The sequence below is a fragment of the Capronia epimyces genome, assembly GCF_000585565.1.
Source record: "Capronia epimyces CBS 606.96 chromosome Unknown aczIQ-supercont1.6, whole genome shotgun sequence".
Taxonomy (NCBI): Eukaryota; Fungi; Ascomycota; class Eurotiomycetes; order Chaetothyriales; family Herpotrichiellaceae; genus Capronia; species Capronia epimyces.
Genome location: NW_006912909.1, coordinates 2,015,818 through 2,039,947, shown reverse-complemented (window position 1 = coordinate 2,039,947; position 24,130 = coordinate 2,015,818). Strand labels below are relative to the sequence as shown.

The window sequence follows — 24,130 nt, the reverse complement described above, 5'->3', positions numbered from 1 at the left end:
TTCAACGTTGGCAGGGATGGGCCTGGACTCGGCCAATATATATCGCCAACATGGACTCAGACTCAAGCTATGTCGAAGAGCCAGATGAGAAAATCTCATCAACCGATCATCTAATTCCATCGTCACCGCCACGGCCAAGTATCCCTGGCCCTCAGCACGTTAGCAAGCTACTTCCACTCGCTTCCACGCCAGCAATCGTCCCATCTTTAACAAACAACGTGTTCGCACAGGGGGCCGATGCACAAAGCTACTTTACCCGCCCCAACCGGTATTTTGGACCTGCATCGACATGGAAATCCTGGACCGAGGAGGAGAGAACCGTGGCCATGGGCTTGGACCGAGTCCGCAGCCAGAACTTGACTCTTCACTTGTTCAATGCATTTCATCTGAAGAGGAAAGCCGACGAATCTGCCCGGGGAAGGAGGCTTAAGAAAGGCAGAAAGGGCAAGGCGAGAGCGACATCTGTGGCTTCGACTACAGACGGCGAGGTTGCAGTGGATCACGAGGGGACTGGAGAGCATTCCAGGCTTCCCCGATCATGGACAGCTTGGCCCATGCCGCCAGATCAAGTCCCAAGGGAGGAATTGCTTCCCCGTGTAAAAGTCGACGGGGCATTGCGTGCCGAAGACGAGGCCCGTCCGAGCGCGAACTTGGAGGGATGGCTCATTGCGACGGCGACGAAACTTGCTCGAGAAAGATGGAACGAGAGGCAATGGGATGACAAAGAATCCGGTGTTCTTCAAGAACGGGATATGGAAGCTGACAAAAAAGACGCCGACCTCGAGGTTGATCCTGCATCAGATGCCGAAGAGTCAGAGACAGAGAGTGAATCTGAGCAGGAACACGAAGAAACTGGCGTCCCACTGTTCTCATCTCGGGCTGCCTCGGACTCAGATGAGTCGGAAAGAAAAACGAGTGCACAGGCGCCCCGAGAGGGGAACCGTCAGGACGACGAAATCGATCGACGCCCTGTGCCTCTTGCAGACGATGATACGGCACGCCAGGTCTTCCTCCCAAGTGCCAGACATATCTTGTCCCGGCTTGACCATCTACTATTCGGCCTACAAAATGCAAGATACGCCTACGCTACGAAGCCGCATGGGACACCACGGGGCAAAGTCTTCTCTCAGACACCTGAAGACAGAACAAGTACCGAGGTCGAAGGACAGGGTAAATCACGCCCCGCCTCACGCAAGAGGCGCCGCTCGTCATCTGTGAACAGTGATATTTCAAGCGCTTCTGCCATTTCCGGCCGAAGGACCGATCGTGCTGGACGGTTGGGACTGCGAGACTGGAGCGACGTCGTTGGTATAGCGGCTTTGACAGGGTGGGATCCAGCTGTTGTGGAACGAGCCGGCGAACGATGTGCGCGCCTTTTTGATGAAAACATGCTTTTCCGAACATTCCATGAGGGTGATGGCAGAGCAGGCACTCAGTCGTGGTTCACCGAGCATCTGGCCTTGGACAGCGACAGCTCAACCACTTCCCCGGAAGCTTCAGATCAGGTTGAAATATTGGCAGTCCGTACATCGGCGCCGTGCAAAGTGTGTCGACAGCAGAAATCGATGTGCCAGCCCGCGGAGCTGCAGCCGCAGCCTGGAGGCACCCGATCATGCAAGAATTGCCAGGTGACCGGAAACGATTGCTCAGGCATCACTGTGCAATACAACGCCAGCACGAACGGGCGAGGTTGTCCACATGAATCATGTCCCAGGCACACAGTCCCCTTTCGCAAGCAGTATCATCTCCAGAGACATCTGGATAGCGTGCACCGGAACGGCCTTGAAGTTGAAAGGCCGCCCGGGAGAGGGCGTGCCAGTGCCAGTGCCAGCGCCGATGTGAGTGATGTCGACACTGACTTTGGCATGTCTCTTGGGCCCAGCGGTCCCATCGTCTGTCCGGTCCCTGGCTGTCCGAGAGGCAAGGAACCCTTTCCTCAAGGGAGAAGCCTTTACGATCACGTCAGACGGATGCATCCGGAGGTGGATGTAGACACTGTCAAGCAGTTGGAAGCCAAAAGAAGAGGAGAACATAGAGGCAAGTGGAGAGACGAGAGACGCAAGAGGAGTGTGAGTAGGCGGAGGTCAAGTAGCAGGAATCGCCGGGTTCGTGCAACATCTCAAACGGGAGGTGACGGTGACGGTGACGATGACGATGATGAATACAGACCGTAACGGCCGGCCTATGGCCCGGGACCCTATTCTGCCAGGCTCAGTTCTGTTTTGGCTGTGTCGGTGCCACCAGGTGCCACCAGGGTGCCATTATTGGTGTGGCGTGTCACAGAGATCTCGCTTAGGTAAGCGGCCTCGCAAGGCTCTGATGACAAACAGACTGACAGGATGTTTCCAACTTCAAGTGTCCAGGCATTTTGATTCCGAATTTGGCTCTTCGCTTTCGAGATCTAGATCCAGATCCGCCGCGGTGAGACGGGAATATTCCTTCTATCATCTCTCACCGTGCCTCTCACCGTGTCTCTCTAGACCCCCTTCTCTTGACACTCCCTGCTCCCACCCTTCTTACCAACCCAGTTGTGGCATAGTCATGGAATCGTCGACCATGCCTGGAGTGCAGCCACACAGTGGACCATCTCCTTTGAGGCCGATGCGTAAGGGCACCAAGTCATGTCAAGAGTGTAAGTAACATCACAGGTCCTGCAATGCCCTTCTACATGATAGTGGAAATTTCAAACTCCTCTCTATTTTCTGCCGGTATAACTTGTCCTGTTTCACATCGCAGGCCAGAGATCGTTCATGAAGTGTGTTTGACTCAATCGGTCGAGCCAATCGTTACAAGTGCATAGGGTGAAGATGCCCGCGAGCTCTTACTTACAAGTCATAGGTCGTCGCCGCAAGATAAAGTGCAACTATCCAAGCTCGTCCCCTCCATCCGCCGATCCACGCTCCCCAACGTCCAATGCAACTAACCCTGGTGAACCGACCGGTGAACTCACTTCATCAGGAAGTACGAACACCGACACGAGGTGTATAGAATGTCTCAAGCACAACCGTACGTGCGAGGGCCAGGGCGAGGTTGAATCAACCCCCGGGGGTTCGGACTTAAATGGAGTTTCGCGGCCCAAGAAACGCATCTATAAGCGCCGAAGCGAGGTCGCTGATGTTAATCCTCACAATGACAACCGAGACCGACGGCGCGTGAGGATTCGCGTGGACAGAATAGTTTCGGTAGTTGAGAGGCTTGCGCGGGAAAGGCAGTCGCAATCGCAATCGCACTCAGCCACGATCGACTCGCGCCCTCCGAGACAGGATGAAACACCTGGATCCCGCGACAGCCAGTCGTTCCCGTCCGCAGACACGCCGAACGAGACCCATACATCTGGGCCAGCTTGTTCCCGCGAATGCTCACAGGAGAACCCAGTGTCCAAGCTGCAGAGGTCAGGCAGAAATGGGAGCGCACTTCCAGCCATCGACTTAGTTGAAGAGAAAGAACTGAGCCCACTTCTGTCGCAACTATTCAACAACGAAGTGGTATGTCTCCTGCCGGGCACTAGCTCATTCCGAGCGTCTCTACTGTGCTCCCAATTCATAAGGTCGTCATACTGATTCTCTGGCTGTCGCTCTCTAGCTCACGCAGACTCCCTCTACTTCGTCGATACTCACGCAAAAGATCCAAGCACTAAACTTCTCGGATCAAGACACCTCCAGCGATGTCGACAAACTCCGCTCCACCATCTCTTCGGAGCCGAATCTTGTCAAGATCCTCGAAATCTCCGCATATTGGTGGGTGGCCTGGCGTGACCAAGCATTTGCTCTGCACGAGGCCTTCTTTGAGCCAGCATCGCCGACAAGACTCTCGAAACCAGGATGGCCAGGGTCATCAGACACATCCAGAAGTTCTGGATTGACTTCACGTACATGGAGTAGGCCAGTTTCGCTCCAGGAGTTTGTGCAAATGAAGCTCTCCCAAGCCAGTACTGTCCCCTATGCCACCGGCCTCCTCTGCATTGCCATGTCGTTGCAGCAGCTCCGACCCGGCGTGGATGATTTCGACCTCCATCTGTCTACCTCACCCGCCAACTTAGCCGGACTTATCATCATGGCCATCGATACCATCGTACTCTCTCCTGCCTCGGACCCAACTTGTAAACGTGACCCCAGCATCTTGCTGCTGCTCATGATGCGAGCCAAAATGTACGCCGAAACGCACCAGCTACGTAAATCGTGGCTGACTATTCGCACAGCCGTCGAAACCGCAAAAGAGACCGGCTTTACGGACGTGAGGCACCCATCTGGCGCAGATCCAGACACCCCCAGGCCAAGTGAGGAGGAGATTAATCTATTCTACAGTCAGCGCTTTGTTGGCTCGATCCTCGAACTCGACCATCTCCTCAGCATGGTGCTGGGCTTACCGCACGTTGAGGACAAGAGGTTCTCAGACCGACTCGCCCTTGCAGTGCTGAGAGGCCAGGTGTCTGCGTCCGGCCAGGACCCCGGGGCCCCAGCACCCATCGATATCAAGATGCGCGCACTACGCCGTGTTGCAGCCGTTGCGTCAGGCCAGGTCAATGATTGCAACGCAAGGTCTGAGCCGATAGAGGCCAGGCTCCAAACTACAATGAGAATCCAGAGTGCGCTGGACGAGGCTGCGGCCGCGATGCCACCGGGCTGGTGGGATGTCAACTCACATCTACAGTATTCCGATCCATTTGTTGCCTACGAGCATATACATGCACAAATGTGGTTCTGGCAGGTCCAGTCGTTCCTCCATATGCCAATCATGCTGACCCCGCCTCCTGTCGCGATTCTCGACATTGAGGGCGACAGCGATCCGACTGTTCCATATCTGGATCCCTACGAACCGAACCGGTATCTTTGTCTCCAGGGCTGTCGTAATATGCTCCGGGTTTTCAGCCTGCTGCGTTCGGAGCCGTCGATGGCAGTGTTCATCTGTCCCTGCGAGGACTTTCAAGGCGTGTTCAGCGCTTGCATTCTGGTGGTCGGCATCCTTCTGCGTCGGACCTATTGGCCTCAGTCCCTACCCTCGACTACTGCAACGGCTGATCCAGAGGATGACCTCGTACTCCTCAAGGAAATCGATGACTTATTCCGTTACCGAGCACAGCAGCAGGGCGGTAGCATCAGCGAACAGGGCGCGAAGGTCCTTGAAGCACTAGGCTCATTCCTTGACGAGAAATCTGGAGTTCCCACGTCCAGGACGAGAACAATAAACCTGCCATATTTTGGCGCAATTCATCTCCATATGAATCCACCGCAGTGGTTGCACCAGAGCACAGATGCCCCTGATGATCAGGAACTGGGTTCGACTCGACCGCCGATGCCGCTACTGGCCTCGACTGAGGATTCAATCGACGGCGCAACCACAACAAGTCTACGGACATTCTCGCAAATGTCGGCGCCAGAATGGGATGTGGTTGATGATGCCACCTTCCAGTTCTCTACGGGCGACACCGATCTGAATTGGGACCAGTTCTTATTTGGCGATGAGTTGGGTCAGGATTGGAACGTGGGTCTTCCAGACTTGTCGTTCGAAGAGGCTTGGTGGCAGCAGGGCAGTATATAGTCTGATTCTACTCCTGCATTATTACAAGGATACGCTCGAGTCTGGAGATCGGCTCGGGGGTAAACATAGGAGGGCAAATGGTCGATTAATCTCTAAAACGGGACGGGCAAGATCTGGGTGCCCATGTACTGTAATACACCTTGTGTCGTCGTCACCCAGCTTCCCTCTTCTTGGGTTGGTCGTGCAGGTGTAGACACAGCAGCTGCCATTGTCGCCAATGTAATCAGACGTCGCAATCATTTCGATCTTGGTCCGGGTGAGTAACTGCGTACGGATACTGCGTTTGGAGTACGGATACTGTAGATCGATATCTCATCCGGCTGCTCGGCGGTCGGGCTTCGCTGCGCCGAACATCCGTCATGCGCTCGAACTTTTTTGCGCAGGCCAAACCAAACACCAACCCAAACCATACCATTCAAACTCCCAACACGAACCCCCAGCACGCGCGCATTGATTGCGACCCAGGTCCCTATGCCGGCCTTGTCCCCCTTGCGTACCGCCCAACGTTCTCTTTACATATGCCAGAGCTGTCGCCAGCATCTGCGCGCCCGCCCGGCCTCGTCCCCGCTGTTTTCCCCGGCTCAGAAAAGACGGATCTCCAAAGGCCATGTTCGAAAGATCCAAGAGGCGGAGAGAGAATGGCGGACGAGGGCTGAACATATCGAGGCAGGAAAGATAAAGCCTATGCTGGAGGTGCTCGAGGAAAGGGGTTACATCAATCAAACCGTCGGGTATGGCGTTGGCGACCACAATCCTCAAGAGTCGACCTCTAACCTTTCGCAGCTCGAGGCAGGATCTGGAACACTTACTGACTCATCGTCGGGTCGGTGTGTATGCTGGTATAGACCCCACCGCGCCATCTATGCATGTCGGCCATATGATACCATTCATGGTGTTGGCCTGGTTCTATGTCCATGGCTATTCTACGCACTTTGTGGTAAGCCCCGTCCCCGAACCCCCAAGCGCAACTCCAGCAGTCGCTGACGGGACCAAGTTGGGAGGCTTCACGGCCAGTATCGGCGATCCTACAGGGCGATTGACCGGCCGCGAGCTGCAAGCCCCGTCCACTCGAAAAGCGAATATGGCATCGATGCACGCCCAGCTCAAAAGACTCGGTGCTTCGATTGAGAATTATGCCGGTCGACGGGGCTACGTGAAGGAATGGGCCTGGCACCGGTCTTTGGACAACAACGTCGCCTGGTGGACCAAGACTTCTGCAAGAGATTTTCTATCGGTTCTAGGCCGACAGGTTCGCATAGGCCCAATGCTGGGCAGAGACACGTAGGCTGACCCTGACACTGACGTTCACCCTGGGACGACGAAATACTGACGCAGAGCATAGGGTCAAGAACAGAATGGAGAAGGGCGACGGAATGTCTTTCGCCGAATTCAGTTACCCTCTTGTCCAGGCGTGGGATTGGTGGCACCTGTTTCAACGGGGCGTCCAAATACAGATCGGCGGAGCAGACCAATTTGGCAACATCCTTGCTGGGGCCGAAGCGGTCAAGCAGATGGCCAAGGAGTCTCACGAGTATCAACAGTCGCTGCGGCAGGTCCAGCTGGTCGACGAAGAGAATGGAATCAAAGTCACTTCGGACCCGATGGGTTTCACTGTTCCGCTGTTAACTACGGCTTCTGGTGAAAAGTTTGGGAAGAGTGCTGGAAATGCGGTCTGGCTGGATCCAGAGCTGACCAGTATTTTTGACCTTTATCAGGTAAGCGAACTCGCTTCCGGCCAAGCCGACGACTAACATGTTGGGCAGTTCTTCCTGCGCACCGCCGACACCGACGTCGAAAAGTACTTGAAGTTATTCACATTTTTGCCTTTGGCCGAGATCCGCGCACTGGTACAGGAACACGAAAAGGACCAGTCTAAGCGTGTCGCCCAGCATAAGCTGGCCAAAGAGTTTGTCGAACTCATCTATGGGCATGAGGCTGCTGCCAATGCCGAAGCCGAACACCGACAGTTGTTCAACAAAAAGCTCACCCTGGGTGATGTTGCCGCAAGTATGGCCGAAGCAAGATCAGCTCAGCTTGGCCATCCGGGGCAGCCGAGTTTCATCAACCCGTCCTTGAACAAATACGCGCAGCCGCTGCGCCGGGAGGACAATGCCGCGGTCCACGTCAAGTTGCCCAGGAGCCTGGTGATTGGGAAGCCTCTCAGCCATGTTCTCTGGGCGGTTGGGCTGGTGGGATCTCGAACTGAAGGACAACGACTCATCAATGCTGGAGGAGCGTATATCGGAGCCAATGCTGATGCGAGGGGTGGGATGGATGACGCGCTCAGCTTCACACCTGCTAAGACGGCGGCGTGGGAAGAACTCTCGAAGTTCATCCTCGACGAAAAAGTCCTCGTCCTACGTGTGGGGAAATGGCGGCTGAAGATCGTCGACATTATCCCCGACGAAGATTACGAAGCCTCAGGTTTGACTTGTCAAGCCTGGGAGGCGCTGAAAGAAGCTCGAGCCGCAGAACAAACCAGCGAAGCCGCCGAGCAGACGGCGACATGACAGGTCTGAGGTCTGGGGTCTGGGGTCTGATTGTATCAACATTGTAGTCTGTTACCATGCTATGTAGGAGTACTTTGTACGGCTACTGTACTACACTCCATGAAATAGAATCGATATCAAGTTCACACGCGAAAAGGTTTGTGGGACAGTCCATTCAAGGGTGAAGGGACAAGGCTTGACAGGAACGGGGTCAGACAGCTCCGGAGGTGGTTAGTACTACGGAGTACTCTACGCGTCCCGACGCGCTAGTCTCCCCACGCGAGTCGAGCGTACTCCGTGCCATCACTTATCACTGGGACTTGGGTTCATTGTTAGATGCCTTCCTTCCTCCGTTCTCTGCACAACTCATTTTCTCTGCTCTTTGCTCTCTCCTCTCTCCGTACACGCGACGGAACGAGAGATCACTGTCAGCCTTGCCACTGCAGGGCTTGCATTTCATCGCCATGCCGAAAAAGACCTCTACTCCCGTTGCCTCTACACCTACGTTGAAGAAGACCTCTTCCTCGGGCGGCCAGAGAACCCTCCTTGGATTCTTTCAGAGAACGCCATCTACTGGCTCTCCTGCTCCGCTGCCTGCAAAACCAACAATATCGGCGCCCGCTCCAGCAAGAGCTCGAACAAAGGCCGCTGGGACGACCTCCGGCTCTTCCTTGACTCCCGCTCCCAGCAGCGATGCCCTCGACCCAGAGAACGAGGACGACCAGTGCAAGGCAAGTTCGCCTGCTTCCAAAGGTCTCCCATCGCCAGTCTCAACTGACGAGGGGCAGACTAATGGGGTAGAAGAGCTGAGTGCCCGTGGAACGCCGTCCCGACGGGTAATACCCAATTCGAACGGTTTCCACTAGATTGCTGACAGATTGGCTTAGGCGAAGAAGAAGACCATCAACTACATCGAGTCAGACAGCGAAGGTACCGACGACGACGATGTCTTCAAACCTACGCCTGCAGTCCGCTCAAGGCCCACAAAGCGAAGACGACTTTCGGATAGTGCCGATGAGGATCTTTACGAGCAGGAGAACCAGGCAGAACAAGACGACGATGGTAGGTACTCCCTTGTACATAGTAGAATGTGTCTAGCTAACTTTACAGACTTGGATGACTTCATTGTTGCCGACGACTCAGAAGATGATGTACCACGAGCTGCGAAGCGCAAACGCCCGTCTAAGCCTGTTTCTCGCAAGGCTTCCTCTCACGTCACTCCTTCCACCATCAATGCCGACATTGACATGGACATGGCTCTGCCTGAGGGCTCAACGGCTCAACAGTGGACATATGATCCTGCGAACCCTCAGCCCCTGCAACCCCGATCCTCTAATCTCCCCTCGAAAAAGCCCGGCGGCGAGGGAGGAAAGAAGCTAAAGGCACACATGACAGAGCCGGAGCAACGACACGCATGGCTCGAAGATATCAGAGACCTTGATCGGAACCCTCCAGGCCATCCAGATTATGATCCTCGAACACTATACATACCCCCAATGGCGTGGGCCAAGTTCTCTCCGTTTGAGAAGCAATACTGGGAGATCAAACAGAAGTTCTGGGACACGATTGTGTTCTTCAAAAAGGGCAAGTTCTACGAGCTCTACGAGAATGACGCCACCATTGGTCATCAGTTGTTTGATCTGAAATTGACTGACCGTGTCAACATGCGGATGGTGGGCGTCCCAGAGTCAAGCCTGGCATTGTGGGCAAATCAATTTGTCGCAAAGGGCTTCAAGGTTGCCCGTGTCGATCAGCAGGAGACGGCCTTGGGTAAGAACATGCGTGAGCGGGATGAGCAGTCCTCCGGGGCCGGCGCCAAGAAGGGTAAAGAGGACAAGGTGATCAGGAGAGAGCTGGCATGTGTTCTCACCGCGGGCACTCTTGTCGATGGGACAATGCTCCAGGATGACATGTCCACGTACTGCGTCGCTATCAAGGAGTCCGAAATCGACGATCTGCCGGCATTCGGTGTTGCGTTTGTCGACACAGCCACCGGGCAATTCCACATTTCACAGTTCGTCGACGATGTCGACTTGACGAAATTCGAGACCTTCATCGCACAGACGCGACCACAGGAGATTCTTCTGGAGAAGGGCGGAGTATCCATGAAAACATTGCGAATCCTTAAGAACAACACCGGCCCGACGACCATCTGGAACTACTTGAAGCCGGGTAAAGAGTTCTGGGAAGGCCACATCACCGCAAAGGAGATTGACGCGAGTGATTACTTCCCCATGGACTGGCCAGAGGTCCTTCAACAAGCCAGAGACAAAGATCTCCTCATGTCTGCTCTCGGAGCTCTGATTCAATACCTGAGGACGCTCAACATCGAACGAGACTTGGTCACTCTAGGCAACTTTACGTGGTACGACCCAATCAGAAAGGCCACCAGCCTTGTACTGGACGGTCAAACCTTGATCAATCTGGAAGTTTTTGCGAACTCGTACGATGGAGGAATCGAGGGCACTCTTTTCCAACTCCTCAATCGATGCATCACGCCTTTCGGCAAGCGCATGTTCAAGCAATGGGTCTGTCATCCCTTGATGGATACCAAGAAAATCAATGCTCGTCTTGATGCTGTCGACTCTCTCAACGCTGACACAAAGGTTCGGGATCGGTTCACGTCGCAAATGACCAAGTTGCCGGATCTCGAACGACTGATATCGCGCGTGCACGCTGGCACATGCAAGGTCCAGGATTTCGTGAAGGTGCTCGAGGGCTTCGAACAGATTGACCACACCATGTCCCTTCTCGGTGATGGGGCGGGCAAAGCACCAGACAGTGAGGGTGTCATCGGTCAACTCATCGCCGCCATGCCGGACCTTCAACGACATCTAAAATACTGGGGCGACGCCTTTGACCGCAACAAGGCAAAAGAAACGGGCGTTCTAGTCCCCGAACGGGGCATCGAAGACGACTTTGACAACTCTCAAGACTCGATCGAAGCCATCCAGGGTGAGTTTAGCTTACTTCTCCGCAAGTGGCGCAAGGAGTTGGGATCCAGTGGCATCTGCTACCGTGACAACGGGAAGGAAATCATGCAGCTAGAAGTCCCCGTGAAGGTCAAGGGCATTCCCAAGAGCTGGGACCAGATGTCTGCCACCAAGCAAGTCAAAAGGTACTACTTCCCGGAATTGAGATCGCTGGTCCGCAGACTCCAGGAGGCACAAGAAACGCACTCTCAGATCGCCAAAGAAGTCGCGAGCCGCTTCTTTGCCCGGTTCGACGAAAACTACGAGATCTGGCTCGCTTCCATCCGGATCATCGCGCAGCTCGACTGCCTGATCTCCCTGGCCAAGGCGAGCAGCAGTCTCGGCTACCCTAGTTGCCGTCCGGAATTTGTTGACGACCTGACTGGTGGCCGATCAACGCTCGAGCTTGTTGAGCTCCGTCACCCATGCCTCCTGACCAAAGTGGATGATTTCATTCCCAACGACGTCGTCCTGGGAGGCGCGAGCGCCAACCTCAGCCTGCTCACGGGGGCCAACGCAGCGGGCAAGTCAACCGTTCTACGAATGAGCTGTATCGCCGTGATCATGGCGCAAATCGGATGCCATCTGCCTTGCCGATCTGCCCGCCTGACGCCCTTTGATCGGATCATGTCGCGCCTGGGGGCACAGGACCACATCTTCGCGGCACAGTCGACCTTCTTCGTCGAACTGGCCGAGACCAAGAAGATTTTGTCGGAGGCGACACCACGCAGTTTGGTCATTCTCGATGAATTGGGTCGCGGCACATCGTCCCATGACGGCGTCGCGGTTGCTCAGGCGGTGCTTCAGCATCTTGCGTCGCACGTGGGCTGTCTCGGCTTCTTTGCCACACATTACCACTCGCTCTCTGCCGAGTTTCGGGGTCACCCAGAGATCCAGGCGCAGCGGATGAAAATTCTGGTGGATGACGAACAGCGGCGAGTCACGTTCCTGTACAAGCTAGAGCCAGGCGTCGCCGAGGGTAGTTTCGGCATGCACTGCGCCAGCATGTGTGGCATTCCAGCCGGCGTCGTCGACCGCGCCGAAGAGGCCGCTCGCGAGTGGGAGTATACGAGCCTCATGGCCAAAAGACTCAAGGCCGACACGGGCGACGAACGCAGTGGTGGTGGAGACGGTTCTGCAGGCGAGCAACGATCAAAGGACCAGAATGTACCTCTCGGCATCCTCAGTGACGTGGCGTGGATTCTCAACGAAGAGAAGAGCGCTGAGGTCACTGAGCGCAGCATTGACACTTTGGTCAAGTATATTGAAGCGTTGTGAATGGCCGTTCGCCTCAAGTTGAGCGTTGTTATTATGCCGGATTGGGTGGACATGGCGAAGAAGCTCTGTGTGGATTTTTGCTGCTGGATGGGAACTGAAAACACTGGCGCCAGAGTCACGGTTCATGAGATGCTGTTTGGTGTTCGGGTACGAGTATGCTAGAGCCACTCAGCCCTTTCCTGCCTGGGCTCTTGATCGTTCTTGACGACGGTGAGCTCTGCGGATTTCTTTGGGATTTGTGTTTTTGTACGGAGTAATTACTATGAACATGGCGCCGAGTCGATAGTATGTGTATGGAGCCAATGCTTGTAAATCTTTGCATGTGTGCGGTCGAGTATGGTCTTAATGAAGCAGTATGGAGTACTTTGGAGCAGTATGGAGTACTCACCTTGTAATTACGGATATCTGGATGTTTTGTCTGGAGCCATTTTCTTTCCCTCAATTGACCTGCAGTCTCCTTCATGTGTATATACTGCACGTTGGACTGGACTGGACTAGACCCCCTTCATACATGTAATGTGTACAGACTTCTCCTTGGACTGGACTGCACCTTGGACTGGTCTGCACCTTGGATTGGTCTGATCTGGTCTGGTCTGCTCTGGTCTCACGTCCCCGTACACTACAAGGCACCATTGCCAGCGCCAGTCCCAGTCCCAGCACCTGGACGAACTGATCGTTCAGTGTCATATTTGCAGTGAAGAGGTCTTCGGGAGGTGTGAGGTGTGAGGCGTAGATCTAGATGGGATGTTACGGCGGTAAATCACGTCGACTCTCCTCTCTTCTCTCTTCTCCATTGCTCGATTGCTCGATTGCTCTGCTCGAATCTTCATCCCCAGATCTACCTGATTGACCCGACTGGATTGTAAAATAGTGTCGGTGAACAGAAGAGAAGAAAAAGAGCGTGTGCAGAAGAGAGAGCGTGCAGACAGAGACCTCAAGTGGAAGGGAAGAACAGCTGTAACTTGTAAGTATGAGGACAGGAGGGCCAGGTTGAATAGATGGGATGGTGGATGGTTGATGGTTGATGGTTTGGCAGTGTGTGTCACAGAGGCAATACTATGAAGCACAGAGGCAATACTATGAAGGCCTTAGGCATGCGCTGGCCGGACGGGGAGGAGAGGACCAAGTGTGAGACGAGTGTGAGACGAGATATGCTATGTCTCTTTCATCGTGATCTGTTCTGCCAGGACGGATTCCGAAATCCCACCATGGCTCATTTAATGTATGGATTCAGCACGGTCGGCCCAAGTCGGCAGGGTCAAGCCCACTGACTACTAACTAGTAGTGAGAGTCACTAGCTTTGGGATATCAACGGCACAATTTGATGCACACCATTCTCTTCTGCATTCAACCTTCTTGTCCTATTCCCACCCAATGTCGATGTCTGAACCACAGCTCGATTCGATCCGTATTTGCGACCGAGTACTCAGAGTGTACGGTCAACCTTTCCCCCGCTTTGCGAGACACATTCCCCATCCTCAAAGACAATTGCGCTGCCATGTGCTGTGCTGCTTGGTCGGAAGGGCCAAGGGACCAAGGAGCAGTGTCTGGTCTAGGAGGCCACAGTAATGGTCTGCGACTCGTCATCTTCAGCAATGCCAGCTTCTGCAGTTGTAGCAGCCGCTGCTGTACCAGGGGTCCTATGTCAACATTAGCACTAGATTCCGGGGAACATCAACGCTTTGCGTGCGGCAGGGAACATACTGGTCCTGAGAATCAACGGCAGAAGTCACCAGTTTCTTGCCGGTAAGGGCGTTGGCCTCGGTAGCCTCCGCCTCCGCCGTCTCCTTTGTGGCTTTCTCGGCCTCGTCGACGACTTCGTCTGCAGCAGGAGAAGTGATGTTTGCTTGGGTTACCGTGGTGGATGACTTGCGTGGCTTTGCAGCTCGCTTAGGCTTGGTCGGAGTTGCTGGCTCCGCTTCCGCATTGCCATCATCATTGGCAGCCGCTGTCTTCTTCACTGGTGTCTTGCGGGCTCTCTTGACAGGTTTCTCCTCGCCGTCATCGCCACCAGCATTGTCACCATTGGCGGCAGCCTCGGCTTCCTTTTCAGCCTTGGACTTTCGACCTCTCTTCTTTCCGGTCGAAGTAGCAGCAGATGAACTGGTTGCCTTTGGAGTGGTTGGAGCTTCTGCAGGTGGCATGATCAGTAAATCAGCCAACAGACATTCGTAGTAAGAGACCACGGTGTGAGAGCAGATAGCCTGTTGGTAGTCTCACCTTGATTGCTAACGCCAGATTCACCGTCTCCGCCATCACCAGAGACATTCAAAGCAGAAGCATCATCCCCAGCTTCACCGTTGTGCTCATCCGCATCATCATCAGCAACGGTAGTTGGTGTCTTGACCGTGGTCTTCTTGCGAGGCTTTGGTGTCGCATTAGGATCCTTTGGCTTCCGAGGAGTCTTGGGTTTTGGCGTAGTAGGTTGACCCTCAGTAGCAGTAGCCTTGCTATTACCGAGAAGTTTCTTCTTTGCGGCCAGCCAGACTGCGTTGGCCGATTTATGATCCTTAAGACCGAGGGTTTCTGCTAGACCATTATAGTCAACCTGAAGGCATCTTAGTGAGGAAGACAGAGCGACTTCAGCCGTATGAAGGTGTGTGGCGTCGGCCGGTCCCGATGGGAAAGCCGAATTACGGAAGTGCTTGGAGCTAGACTTACCTGTAAATCCCCTCCACCTTTGAGATTCTGCAGGGCGGCGATGATGACTTCCTGCTCACGAGCAGTCAGGTTCCCCAAGCCTTTAGAAGAGCTCGCTTCAGCCATTGTTGGAAAGTGGATCTCTGGTACTGGTGCAGGCTAGTGGTGATATCAAGGGTAGATCGAGAGGAAGGAATGGTTGTGCCAGCGAGAGAGGATGACTGAGGTAACAAGGTGAGGTAACAAGGTGAGGTAACAAGGTGAGGTGAGTCGCCGAATTTGTAGTTGGCAGGAAGGCAATTAACACAGAGTGACCTTGGCGGACACGAGTGATGTTTGTTGACGACAAGGCTTGTGTTAGAATCTGCCACTTGCATTCAAGGTCGAATTGAGGTCCAAGTGAATTACTACAAAGTAAAAATAGTCCAGCTCATCGCCGCCATTTGGACACAGCACTGCTGTCCACTCCCGTGAGTCGCTGATACACCTTGCTCCAGATCCCAGGAGTTACGTCTCGCGCAGCCTTGCCTGTGGCAGATTCAGGACGAACATAGAACTGAGTCGGGTTTCGTCTCAGAAAGCCGCCACGCTCGACTAAAGGACCGAACCATTCGAAGCTTACAGGGCGGAAGCCGCTCTTGACAGGCCTGGTGTTGGCAATTTTCAAGGATACAAGGTCTGTCAGGGTCGATGCCCGCATGAATCTCAGATCTAGCACGGCATCGGCCGGTAAACTTTTGGCATAGTCCATGGCAAGCTTGGGCGAGTGTTGAACAGAAGGAGGAAGCCTGAGGAACACCTCGGTGACCATTGGTCTCAAAGTCCAGTTCATAAAAGCAAAAGGGATGAAGGCCGCCAGCCATACTGCAACCCCAGCGTCAGCAGGCAGTCGAAGGCAGATCGAAAAGACTTACAGCCAGTCACCAGCCAAAGAGAGCTTCCATTCATCCAATGAGCCGGGACGACAATGACAGTGACGAAACAGAGCGCAATGATTGTGGTAAATCGAAGGAAGGTCAGCATATAGATCCTGCCATTGCCGGCATTGTATATTCGAAGCCTCGTTTTGTAGACTGTAATGGTCAGCATCGTCGTTCGTGCAACTGCGCAATGATCGCCGCAGCTGGTGTACCTTTAGGTTCTGGGCGAGGAGGCAGTCTCCGTGTCAACTGCTCGATATGAAGCCGCTCTTTGGGCGAGAGAGTCAGGTTCGGTGCAATCTCAGCCTTTGGTATGACCTTCAACGGCACTTCTACTTTGCGCCCATTGTCAATTGCTCTTTCCTCCTTCTCAACCGGTACCAGTTCTTTGCCAGCTTGGGGACCGGACGGGAGAGTTGGCGGGCTCTGTGCCTTCTTTTGAGCTTGTAATTGACTGTGGACAACTTGGATGGGCAGGTTGTCGGTCCTCCTGGCATGCTGGGGGCGCTTCAACAGCGGCCGCAGGGTAGTGAACTGCGTCTTTCTGGTAGAGGCATATTGCCTGGCACAGGACTGGAAAGCAGTGCGCACTTCAGCAATCAGTATTGCCGGAATGCCACCCATTTGCGTGGTGAGACTCGAGCGCGCAGTCGGCAGTCAATGCAGCGTGACGCTGGTCGACACGAAGAAAAATAATACTCGGTATACGACTAGTACGTAGTTACTAGCATCGGAGAGCTGAGACGCGGTCTCCGCGATCCGAGATGCAGGGAAACTGCGCCGAGCGACGTCGGAACTCGACAACAAGATGGCTAGATACGGCTTTTGTCGCTATCCAGGCTGACAGTCTTCGGATCTGACCAAGTCCCAGGTCCCAGTCGCCCTCATGAATTAGAACCATATCTTCTCTGACGCCGCCCGCAGGATGTGTCGCTGGCTCTTCAACGGGCTGGTGGCAGGCCTCGTATTCCTGTCCCTCCACGTCTTCGCATACACACCTCTGTCCGACGACACCCTCCTATACCTGCTTCCTCAGCCCGAGCCTGCCGATTTCGACATCCACACGGGAGCCCTCCTGGCTCCAATACTGATCCCTCGAGTTCCGGGCACTCCTGGATCCCAGATCGTTCGGCAGCACTTTGTCGACTTCTTCCACCGCTCCCTACCCTCATGGTCGTTGACTTTCCAGAACTCGACGTCCAAGACACCCACCCATGGAAACACCGAAGTACCGTTTGTAAATCTGGTCGCTACTCGTGATCCGCCATGGATCCAAGCAGGAAACGTTGGTCGACTGACCCTCGTGGCCCACTACGATTCGAAATATAAGCCTGATGGATTCATTGGGGCAACCGACTCTGCCGCGCCCTGCGCGATGATCATGCATGCCATGAAGGCTATTGATGCAGCGCTGACCAAGAAATGGGAGACTGTTCAGGCCCAAGGGGACATTGAGCTGGACTTTGACGAGTACAAGGGCATCCAGGTCTTATTTTTGGACGGCGAGGAGGCTTTCCATAGTTGGACGGCCACCGACAGTATCTACGGGGCAAGGTCGCTCGCGGAAGAATGGGAGCATACTATCAACCCAGCAACGAGCATCTACAAGAACAGGTTGGATTCAATCGAACTATTTGTGCTACTTGACCTGCTGGGCACGTCGGAAGACTTGCCCATCCCTTCCTGGCAACACAGTTCACACTGGTCATATGTGAAGATGGCCGAAGCTGAAGGACGACTTAGAAAGCTGGGACTGTTCAAAAGCAATCCTTCTCACACCTGGTTGCCGGATAAGGACAAGAAGGAGAGCGACGTGTTCAGCAGCTATGTTATGCAAGACGACCATCTTCCATTCATTGCTCGAGGCGTTCACGTGCTGCACCTCATTCCTGCTCGATTCCCATCTGTTTGGCACACAATGAACGATGACGGGGAGCATTTGGACATCCCCACAGTCCAAGACTGGGCACTTCTCACAACCGTCTTTGCTGCCGAATACCTGGAGCTGGAAGGCTTTTTCGGGTCGTCAGCGAACAAGAACATCAAACGAGATGCCGCTGTAATCAGCAAGACTGAGCTATGACAATGAACATTCTCCTATGGCGTGGTAGCCAGTAATCAGCTGCAGTGCGTTGGACCGCAGTCATTACTCACCTTTGGGGACGAGACAGGTGCCTGTCTGCAGTGTACTGTACAACCCAGGCATAGGACAGCCGGAGGTCTATACGAAGCAGAGCCTCCGTTGGTATCGGATGGGTTCCCTCGCTGCATCGAATGAGGACCACGAATCGACAATGTCCGACTCTCTACAGCTTCTGTTTCAGGCGATGTGCGCCTGAATCAATCATGCGGAAGGAATCTGACAAATGTCTAGCCCTCGGAGGGAATCGCCGAGTAGAGGACACCTGAGATGTCTCAAATTCCGACAGGAGTTGAATGGCCTTTGTTGTCCTGCCCTCGTACCCTAGCGCGGCGGCGACTACGATTGTCAGCAAGTTCTAACCCGGAAATCGAGATCGTCAACAGGTCTTGAAACAGGTATGGAGGTCAGTCGCTTACCTTCAGTGCAGACAGGACAAAAGTTGAAAGGAATGACGGATCTTCGACATCGCTCCGCTTTCCCGTGCGCCAATTAAGTCCTGTAACACCATGAACTGAGAGGTACTGTACATCGTCTACATGATTGGATTTCTGAAGTCCAAGCATCCCGGTGTTTCTTTCCATGAGGAGTCGGGTTCTCTAAGTACTTCTTACACTACTACAAGACACTACAGAGTCTTGGGCCTAAAGAACCCCAGATGACGACGCTGAAGATATGCTACGCATTTCCTCCTGGATCGCAACCCACAACACACACAACACCCCTATTTTTCTAGGTAGCTAGGACGTAGTCCAAAATGCAACACAAATGTAAATGCAGCCACAATTTCGATGCAAGCCGCGGCGGCACTGCGGCACTGGTCTCAAACCTCATGCCGCTACACTCTCAGCACTGCCATGGTTGATGATTTTCTCGAGCTCCGCCCTCTCCCCGGAGGTCTCGACCATGTCTCTGAAGACGCCACCTTGCTTGAGCATCAAATTGGCAGGCGTATCGAACTCGACAACCTTGCCCTCGCCCAAGACTAAGATGAGGTCGAAATCCGCAATCGTGCTAAGCCGGTGTGCGATGACAAGCAGTGTGCTGTCGGTGAATTCCTCGCGGATGCTACGCTGGATGAGCGTGTCCGTCTCCATGTCGACGGCGCTGGTGGCTTCGTCGAGGACCATGATTTTCGGGCGCGACACGATGGCGCGTGCCAGACAAAGCAGCTGGCGCTGACCCTGCGATAAATTCAAGCCACCTTCGGAGATTTTCGATGACAAGGACTGGAATATGTTCTTGTTTTCGTTTTGGTTCAAATGGCCACCTTCTACTTCGTTGTTGGACATGGACCCAGGAACTGGCGTGGCACTGCCGCTTGGCGCAACCGACGACGTGTTGGTGGTTGATGACGAGATCAAGTGGACTCTCGCCAGGGCCTCCCGCAGCTCCGTGTCCGAGTGCTCGTTGAAGGCGTCGAGATTGCTGCGTACAGTCCCCGAGAACAAAACAGGGTCTTGCGGGATGATGGCCAGGCGTGAACGCAGGTCGAAGAGCTTGATTGTCGAAATGTCAATGCCGTCGATGACGATGCTGCCCGACTGGGCTTCGAGAAAGCGGAATAACGCGAGCGTCAGTGACGATTTGCCTGCGCCAGTACGGCCGACGACGCCGACACGCTGGTTGCGTGACACACTGAAGGTCACTCCTTTCAGCACAGGCGGCAAACCGGGAGCGTAGGTCACGACCAGGTCATGAACGTCGAGGTTGCCTTCTGTGGGCCAGGCTGCAGGGACGTCGAGTCCACCCTGGTTCTCGATCGTGATGTTGCTGTACTCGACAATTCGCTCTGTGGCATTCATGTCGAGTTCGACGTTCGCGTATTGCCGGAGAGCCCAGATGACGCCTTCTGACAACCCGAGAGCAAAGCTCAATGCGAACCCGGCGAGAGAGGAATCAATGGAAGTGATACTCACGATCAATGCCGCAGTGATTGCTGCAAACAGGGCGCCTACCATGTTCAAGCGCCAACCCATCCAGCGGTTGAATAGCCAGAGGTGCCAGTATGCCTGACAGTGTTTGTCAATGCGTTTGAACATCCTGTCCAGGTATGCGTCGGCCTTGTCAAAGGCGCGGATTGTGCCAATGCCCACGAGGACGGAGCCAAATTGCTCGAACACGGGTGATTTAGCATTGCTTTCCAGTCGCTTCACTTCTCTAGCCCCTGACAGGTACCGAATAGCGAAGTACATCGAGACGACAAGTAGGGCGATGGCGAAAACAATCATATAAGGGGAGACGAAGACACCAGCGATCACAACGGACAGGACGTGCATCATGTTGTGTAACATGAAGCCCAGGTCATTTGAGATGCGCGAGTCGAGCATATTGAAGTCCGAGGTGAAGCGGTTAAGTATTCGGCCGAGGGGGACTGTGTCCAACCACCGCAGCGGCGCACGAAGGACCGCGAACGCGAGCTTCTCAAAGAGCACCTTTGAAGCCCGTATCGAGGCAAGATAGACAAAAAAGTACCGGACCGTCCCGACTGCCCAGGCTAAGAGGGAGATTCCGAGATACACGCCTAGATAATAAAGCAGATCGGGGTCGATCTCTGTGGCTTCCAAGTGGGAATGAACGTAGCGCCAGGCACCGATGGATTGTTGCATTAGTCGACTGTGAAACAATGATTCCGTCCGATATGACCGTGTCCAAATGCTGATCCAGTATGAGCGGGCCAGATAGACAGCCACCCAGGAGCCGAAGATGACCAAGATGAAGAACCAGTAGGTGAAGCCGCCACACGCCCGGATATAAGCTGCATAGATCTGGTATCTGATGGCGCCCGTCTCTCGCTTTTCTTCTTCGGAAAACTTTTTGGGAGCATTGAGCTGCTCGGAATCATTGAATCCAACTCGAGATGGCCGGCGTGTGATTTCGTCACTGGCGTCGCTGAGGACTGACTTCCTCCGCGACCGTTGTGACTGACTGCTGAGCAGTCTTTGGAGGCCTCCGCCATCGTCGATGGCCAGGGCTTGGTCTCTCTCGGCTTCGTCGTCCTCTTTCTCTTGTTCTACCACGTCTTGCGCAAGTATAGATTCTAACTTCCCAGTGTGGCTCAATTCTTCGGTTTTGCCCGCTTCTTCAACACGGCCGTTCGACAACAGAACGCTATAGCTTGTTTTCGGAAGACACAGAGCGACATGATGGGTGACCAGAATCCTCGTCCGGCCTTGCCCGAGGTCTCCTGTTAATGCCTCCTCGAATAGGTGTCGCCCAACATGGGCGTCGACTGCGGAGAATATATCGTCAAGGATCAAGATTCCAGCTCTGGAATATAATGCCCGTGCAAACGACACCCGCCATTTTTGGCCACCGCTCAGATTGATGCCATTGGCGCCAATATCGGTGAGCTCGCCGTCTTGGAGCATCTCCATATCTTTCGTGAGAGCACATACACGCATAACTTTCCGATATCGATCAACATCGAGTGGCAGACCAAACAAAATATTGTCTCGAATGGTGGCATTTTCGATCCAGGGAATCTGAGCCACGTAGGCAATTGAAGATGGGATGATCCAGTTACTCTTGTTTGCAAAAGCATCGTGCCGTTCAGATGCGGCTGGTGCCTTTGGGACCAAGATTTCACCGTGGAGGACGTCGGCCTCACCGATAATGGAGGAAAGGAGCAAACTCTTGCCAGATCCCGTTCGGCCAGATATAACACTCAATTCATTTTTTGGAAACTCAAGGTTCAGATCACGTAGAGTGAATTGGTCCGCTTCGTGCTCCGGGTCGTCGGAGGGCCACGCAATTGTAGCATTCCTAAATGCGACTGTTTCGCCAGGTTTGGTGCTCTCTGTACGTTCAGGTGCATCAAGATAGTCTTGGACTCGTTTCGCGGACACAATGGCGTCTAGAAGGTCCGTCAACATCTCCGGAATGATCGCCAGAGTCATCTCGATTGCCTCGTAGATTGAAATCGTTGTAAAGGCGACGGACGCCGTTAACTCCTTGTTGATCAAAGCGTAAGTTGTCAGCGAGATAGCCGAGAGCATCACAGGTCCAAAAATCCAGATGCTGATCAGGGTAGTGTCGTAAATGAACACCTCCCACTGCGTCTTCAACTCTCTTCTTCTGCTTTCGAGTATCTTTTCGTACCAGTTTCTTTCAAGAGCAGTAAACTTGATTTGCCGAATTCCTTGAAGCGCTTCTGTCACTACCGCCATCTTCTGATCTCGGTGCTTCATGAGGTCATCCTGGGCAGTTGCATAACGACGAGCAGCGATGATATTGATTGGCATAATCAGAACTGGAGCGGCCAGTCCTGCAAGAAGCGGAATCGGACCAATTAACTTCAATAGAAATCCAAAGGCGAAGGCCAGTTTCACCACAGAACCTAGGAAGATGTAGTTGAAGGTGGCAAAATCTGCGATTCTCTTCGCATCGACGCCGATCAAGTTGATCGTGCTCTGTCTGGACTTTTGGAAATCCTCGTCCTCATCACCTAGAGGCATCTGGTCGTCCGCCTTTTGAGCGATATTTTCGTTCACCACGGCCGCCCCGTCGACAACCGCCTCGTCGTCCTTTTTGCCCGTACCTTTGACGTCTTTTCGTTTGATTGCCTTGCTAAAGACAACCGCCGACAACTGTTCATAGATGGGGATGCCGACTTTCATGAAGATCACAAAGAACATCCAAGCCTCGAGCCATGATGATAACGTGATAGATGCGCCGAGACCGATGACCAGTAGCCACGATCTGAGAGTTACGGTTTCTCCTTGGTCCCGAGCTTCCAGCGTGAGCAAGATCAAGTACAGAGCAACTTGCGGGAGGAAGTTGATGACGGAGCAGAGAGCTTGAAAAGTCCACTGTTGGATAAAGCCCCATTTGTGGGACCAGAATAGGGCTTTCCATAGCTTGTCCTTTCTTCCCACGGTCTGAAAACGCTGTCTCAACCCTCGGGAGCGCACTTCATGGCTTATCTCAGGCAGGTCGTCGTAGTCAAGACCTTTGTTCTTGGCCGCAAAGGCGAGGATCGGGGTAGGCCACGAAAAAGTAAATTTCCCGAGGACGGAAACAGTATTCTCCCGATCGACGGGTCTTCCATTCCAATAGACATCAGGCCGACGGGGAATTGAGAGGCTAACAAAGACGAGTAGAAAACCACAAGTGAGTTGGACGATTGAGAGGGTTAGATGGGCATTTCGTGGCAGAGGATTGAGTCCCGACTGCCACAGCGATATGTTCTCCACGGCCACCGCCACCACGATGAACAAGGCCGATGCACCCGACAGAATCCCTAGGTTGTAGCGCTGCACGGAAGATGGCGTGACGAAGATGGCGATTGCTTGGAATAGCACGAGCAACTGGACACTGTCAGCAAAGGAAAAGAGGTTAGGAATAGCAATACTTACCCAAGTCGCAAACTGAAGCCACTGTTCGAATGTGAGCAACAGACGAGGGCGAGTGGTGGTCAAGACAGCAGTAGCCAAAGCGTCAAGTGAAGCGACAGTAGAAATTAGAATTAGCAACAGACGTGGAACAAAATCGGAATATGCCTCTTCAGACTCTGCGGTGGCCGCGCCATCTTCGTCCTCATAGTGGTCCGATATGCTCTGGTACTGGCCCTTCCCTGCCCGAAGCCGCGAGATGTACTGCGACAGAGCAGGTATCGAAAAGGCTGCGACAATCACCGAACATGCTATTGATATCGCCACGGAAGTGGTCGTATGGTGGGTGGCAGTGTATGACTCCATCTTTTCACCCGGATAATAAAATATGCTCAGAACACCCTGCCATCAACCCCGGACGCAGAAGAACAAACGACGTTGGAAGAAGGAGAGAGGTCAAAACTCAGGATACATCTTTTATCAAAGTGGCGGACCTTTGACGCTAGGACGGTGTAGGATGTCGGTGGAGCTGAGTGGTCCCGGTGGAACTGCCTGTTGCCGGTGGCGAGGATAGTAGTTGCTATGAGTGTGTTGGAGTAATAGGTGAGAGGCTGGAGGTTGCTCATGAACGATCAGGTACTATTGAAGAGGAGGTATGTCGTTCCTCGAATATTTCAATGGACCCTGCACGACCAATATAGCAACTGGTCGGAGAGGCTAGAACAGTGAGTGTACATGAGAGGGCGAGAATTGTGACAAGGGACCTAACATTAGATGATAGTACGGGGCAGTAGTGCATTAGTGACTTGGTGCTCCCTCC

General features: G+C 53.7%; 8 protein-coding genes across 8 annotated transcripts; 5 read left to right on the top strand and 3 right to left on the bottom strand.

The window, feature by feature from the left end:
- Positions 1-50: 50 nt before the first annotated feature.
- A1O3_07621 (uncharacterized protein) lies at positions 51-2,174 on the top strand (the record flags this gene model as incomplete). Its single annotated transcript, XM_007737729.1, has 1 exon — positions 51-2,174. The coding sequence occupies one exon, from the start codon at positions 51-53 to the stop codon at positions 2,172-2,174; it is 2,124 nt and encodes a 707-aa protein (XP_007735919.1).
- A 633-nt stretch (positions 2,175-2,807) lies between these two features.
- A1O3_07620 (uncharacterized protein) lies at positions 2,808-5,538 on the top strand (the record flags this gene model as incomplete). Its single annotated transcript, XM_007737728.1, has 2 exons — positions 2,808-3,485; positions 3,583-5,538. The coding sequence occupies 2 exons, from the start codon at positions 2,808-2,810 to the stop codon at positions 5,536-5,538; spliced, it is 2,634 nt and encodes an 877-aa protein (XP_007735918.1).
- Positions 5,539-6,009: 471 nt separating this feature from the next.
- On the top strand, positions 6,010-8,048 carry A1O3_07619 (tyrosyl-tRNA synthetase; the record flags this gene model as incomplete). Its single annotated transcript, XM_007737727.1, has 5 exons — positions 6,010-6,269; positions 6,322-6,475; positions 6,533-6,819; positions 6,881-7,253; positions 7,302-8,048. The coding sequence occupies 5 exons, from the start codon at positions 6,010-6,012 to the stop codon at positions 8,046-8,048; spliced, it is 1,821 nt and encodes a 606-aa protein (XP_007735917.1).
- A 443-nt stretch (positions 8,049-8,491) lies between these two features.
- A1O3_07618 (DNA mismatch repair protein MSH6) lies at positions 8,492-12,277 on the top strand (the record flags this gene model as incomplete). The annotated part of the gene is made up of 3 exons (XM_007737726.1): positions 8,492-8,863; positions 8,915-9,089; positions 9,138-12,277. 3 exons carry the CDS (start codon positions 8,492-8,494, stop codon positions 12,275-12,277), a joined length of 3,687 nt encoding a protein of 1,228 aa, XP_007735916.1.
- A 1,552-nt stretch (positions 12,278-13,829) lies between these two features.
- Positions 13,830-15,043, bottom strand: A1O3_07617 (uncharacterized protein; the record flags this gene model as incomplete). The annotated part of the gene is made up of 4 exons (XM_007737725.1): positions 13,830-13,917; positions 13,982-14,408; positions 14,498-14,825; positions 14,939-15,043. The coding sequence occupies 4 exons, from the start codon at positions 15,041-15,043 to the stop codon at positions 13,830-13,832; spliced, it is 948 nt and encodes a 315-aa protein (XP_007735915.1).
- A 304-nt stretch (positions 15,044-15,347) lies between these two features.
- Positions 15,348-16,461, bottom strand: A1O3_07616 (uncharacterized protein; the record flags this gene model as incomplete). Its single annotated transcript, XM_007737724.1, has 3 exons — positions 15,348-15,781; positions 15,832-15,990; positions 16,050-16,461. The coding sequence occupies 3 exons, from the start codon at positions 16,459-16,461 to the stop codon at positions 15,348-15,350; spliced, it is 1,005 nt and encodes a 334-aa protein (XP_007735914.1).
- A 301-nt stretch (positions 16,462-16,762) lies between these two features.
- Positions 16,763-17,920, top strand: A1O3_07615 (uncharacterized protein; the record flags this gene model as incomplete). The annotated part of the gene is made up of 1 exon (XM_007737723.1): positions 16,763-17,920. One exon carries the CDS (start codon positions 16,763-16,765, stop codon positions 17,918-17,920), a length of 1,158 nt encoding a protein of 385 aa, XP_007735913.1.
- An 887-nt stretch (positions 17,921-18,807) lies between these two features.
- Positions 18,808-23,676, bottom strand: A1O3_07614 (uncharacterized protein; the record flags this gene model as incomplete). The annotated part of the gene is made up of 2 exons (XM_007737722.1): positions 18,808-23,286; positions 23,335-23,676. The coding sequence occupies 2 exons, from the start codon at positions 23,674-23,676 to the stop codon at positions 18,808-18,810; spliced, it is 4,821 nt and encodes a 1,606-aa protein (XP_007735912.1).
- Between the last annotated feature and the right edge of the window lie 454 nt (positions 23,677-24,130).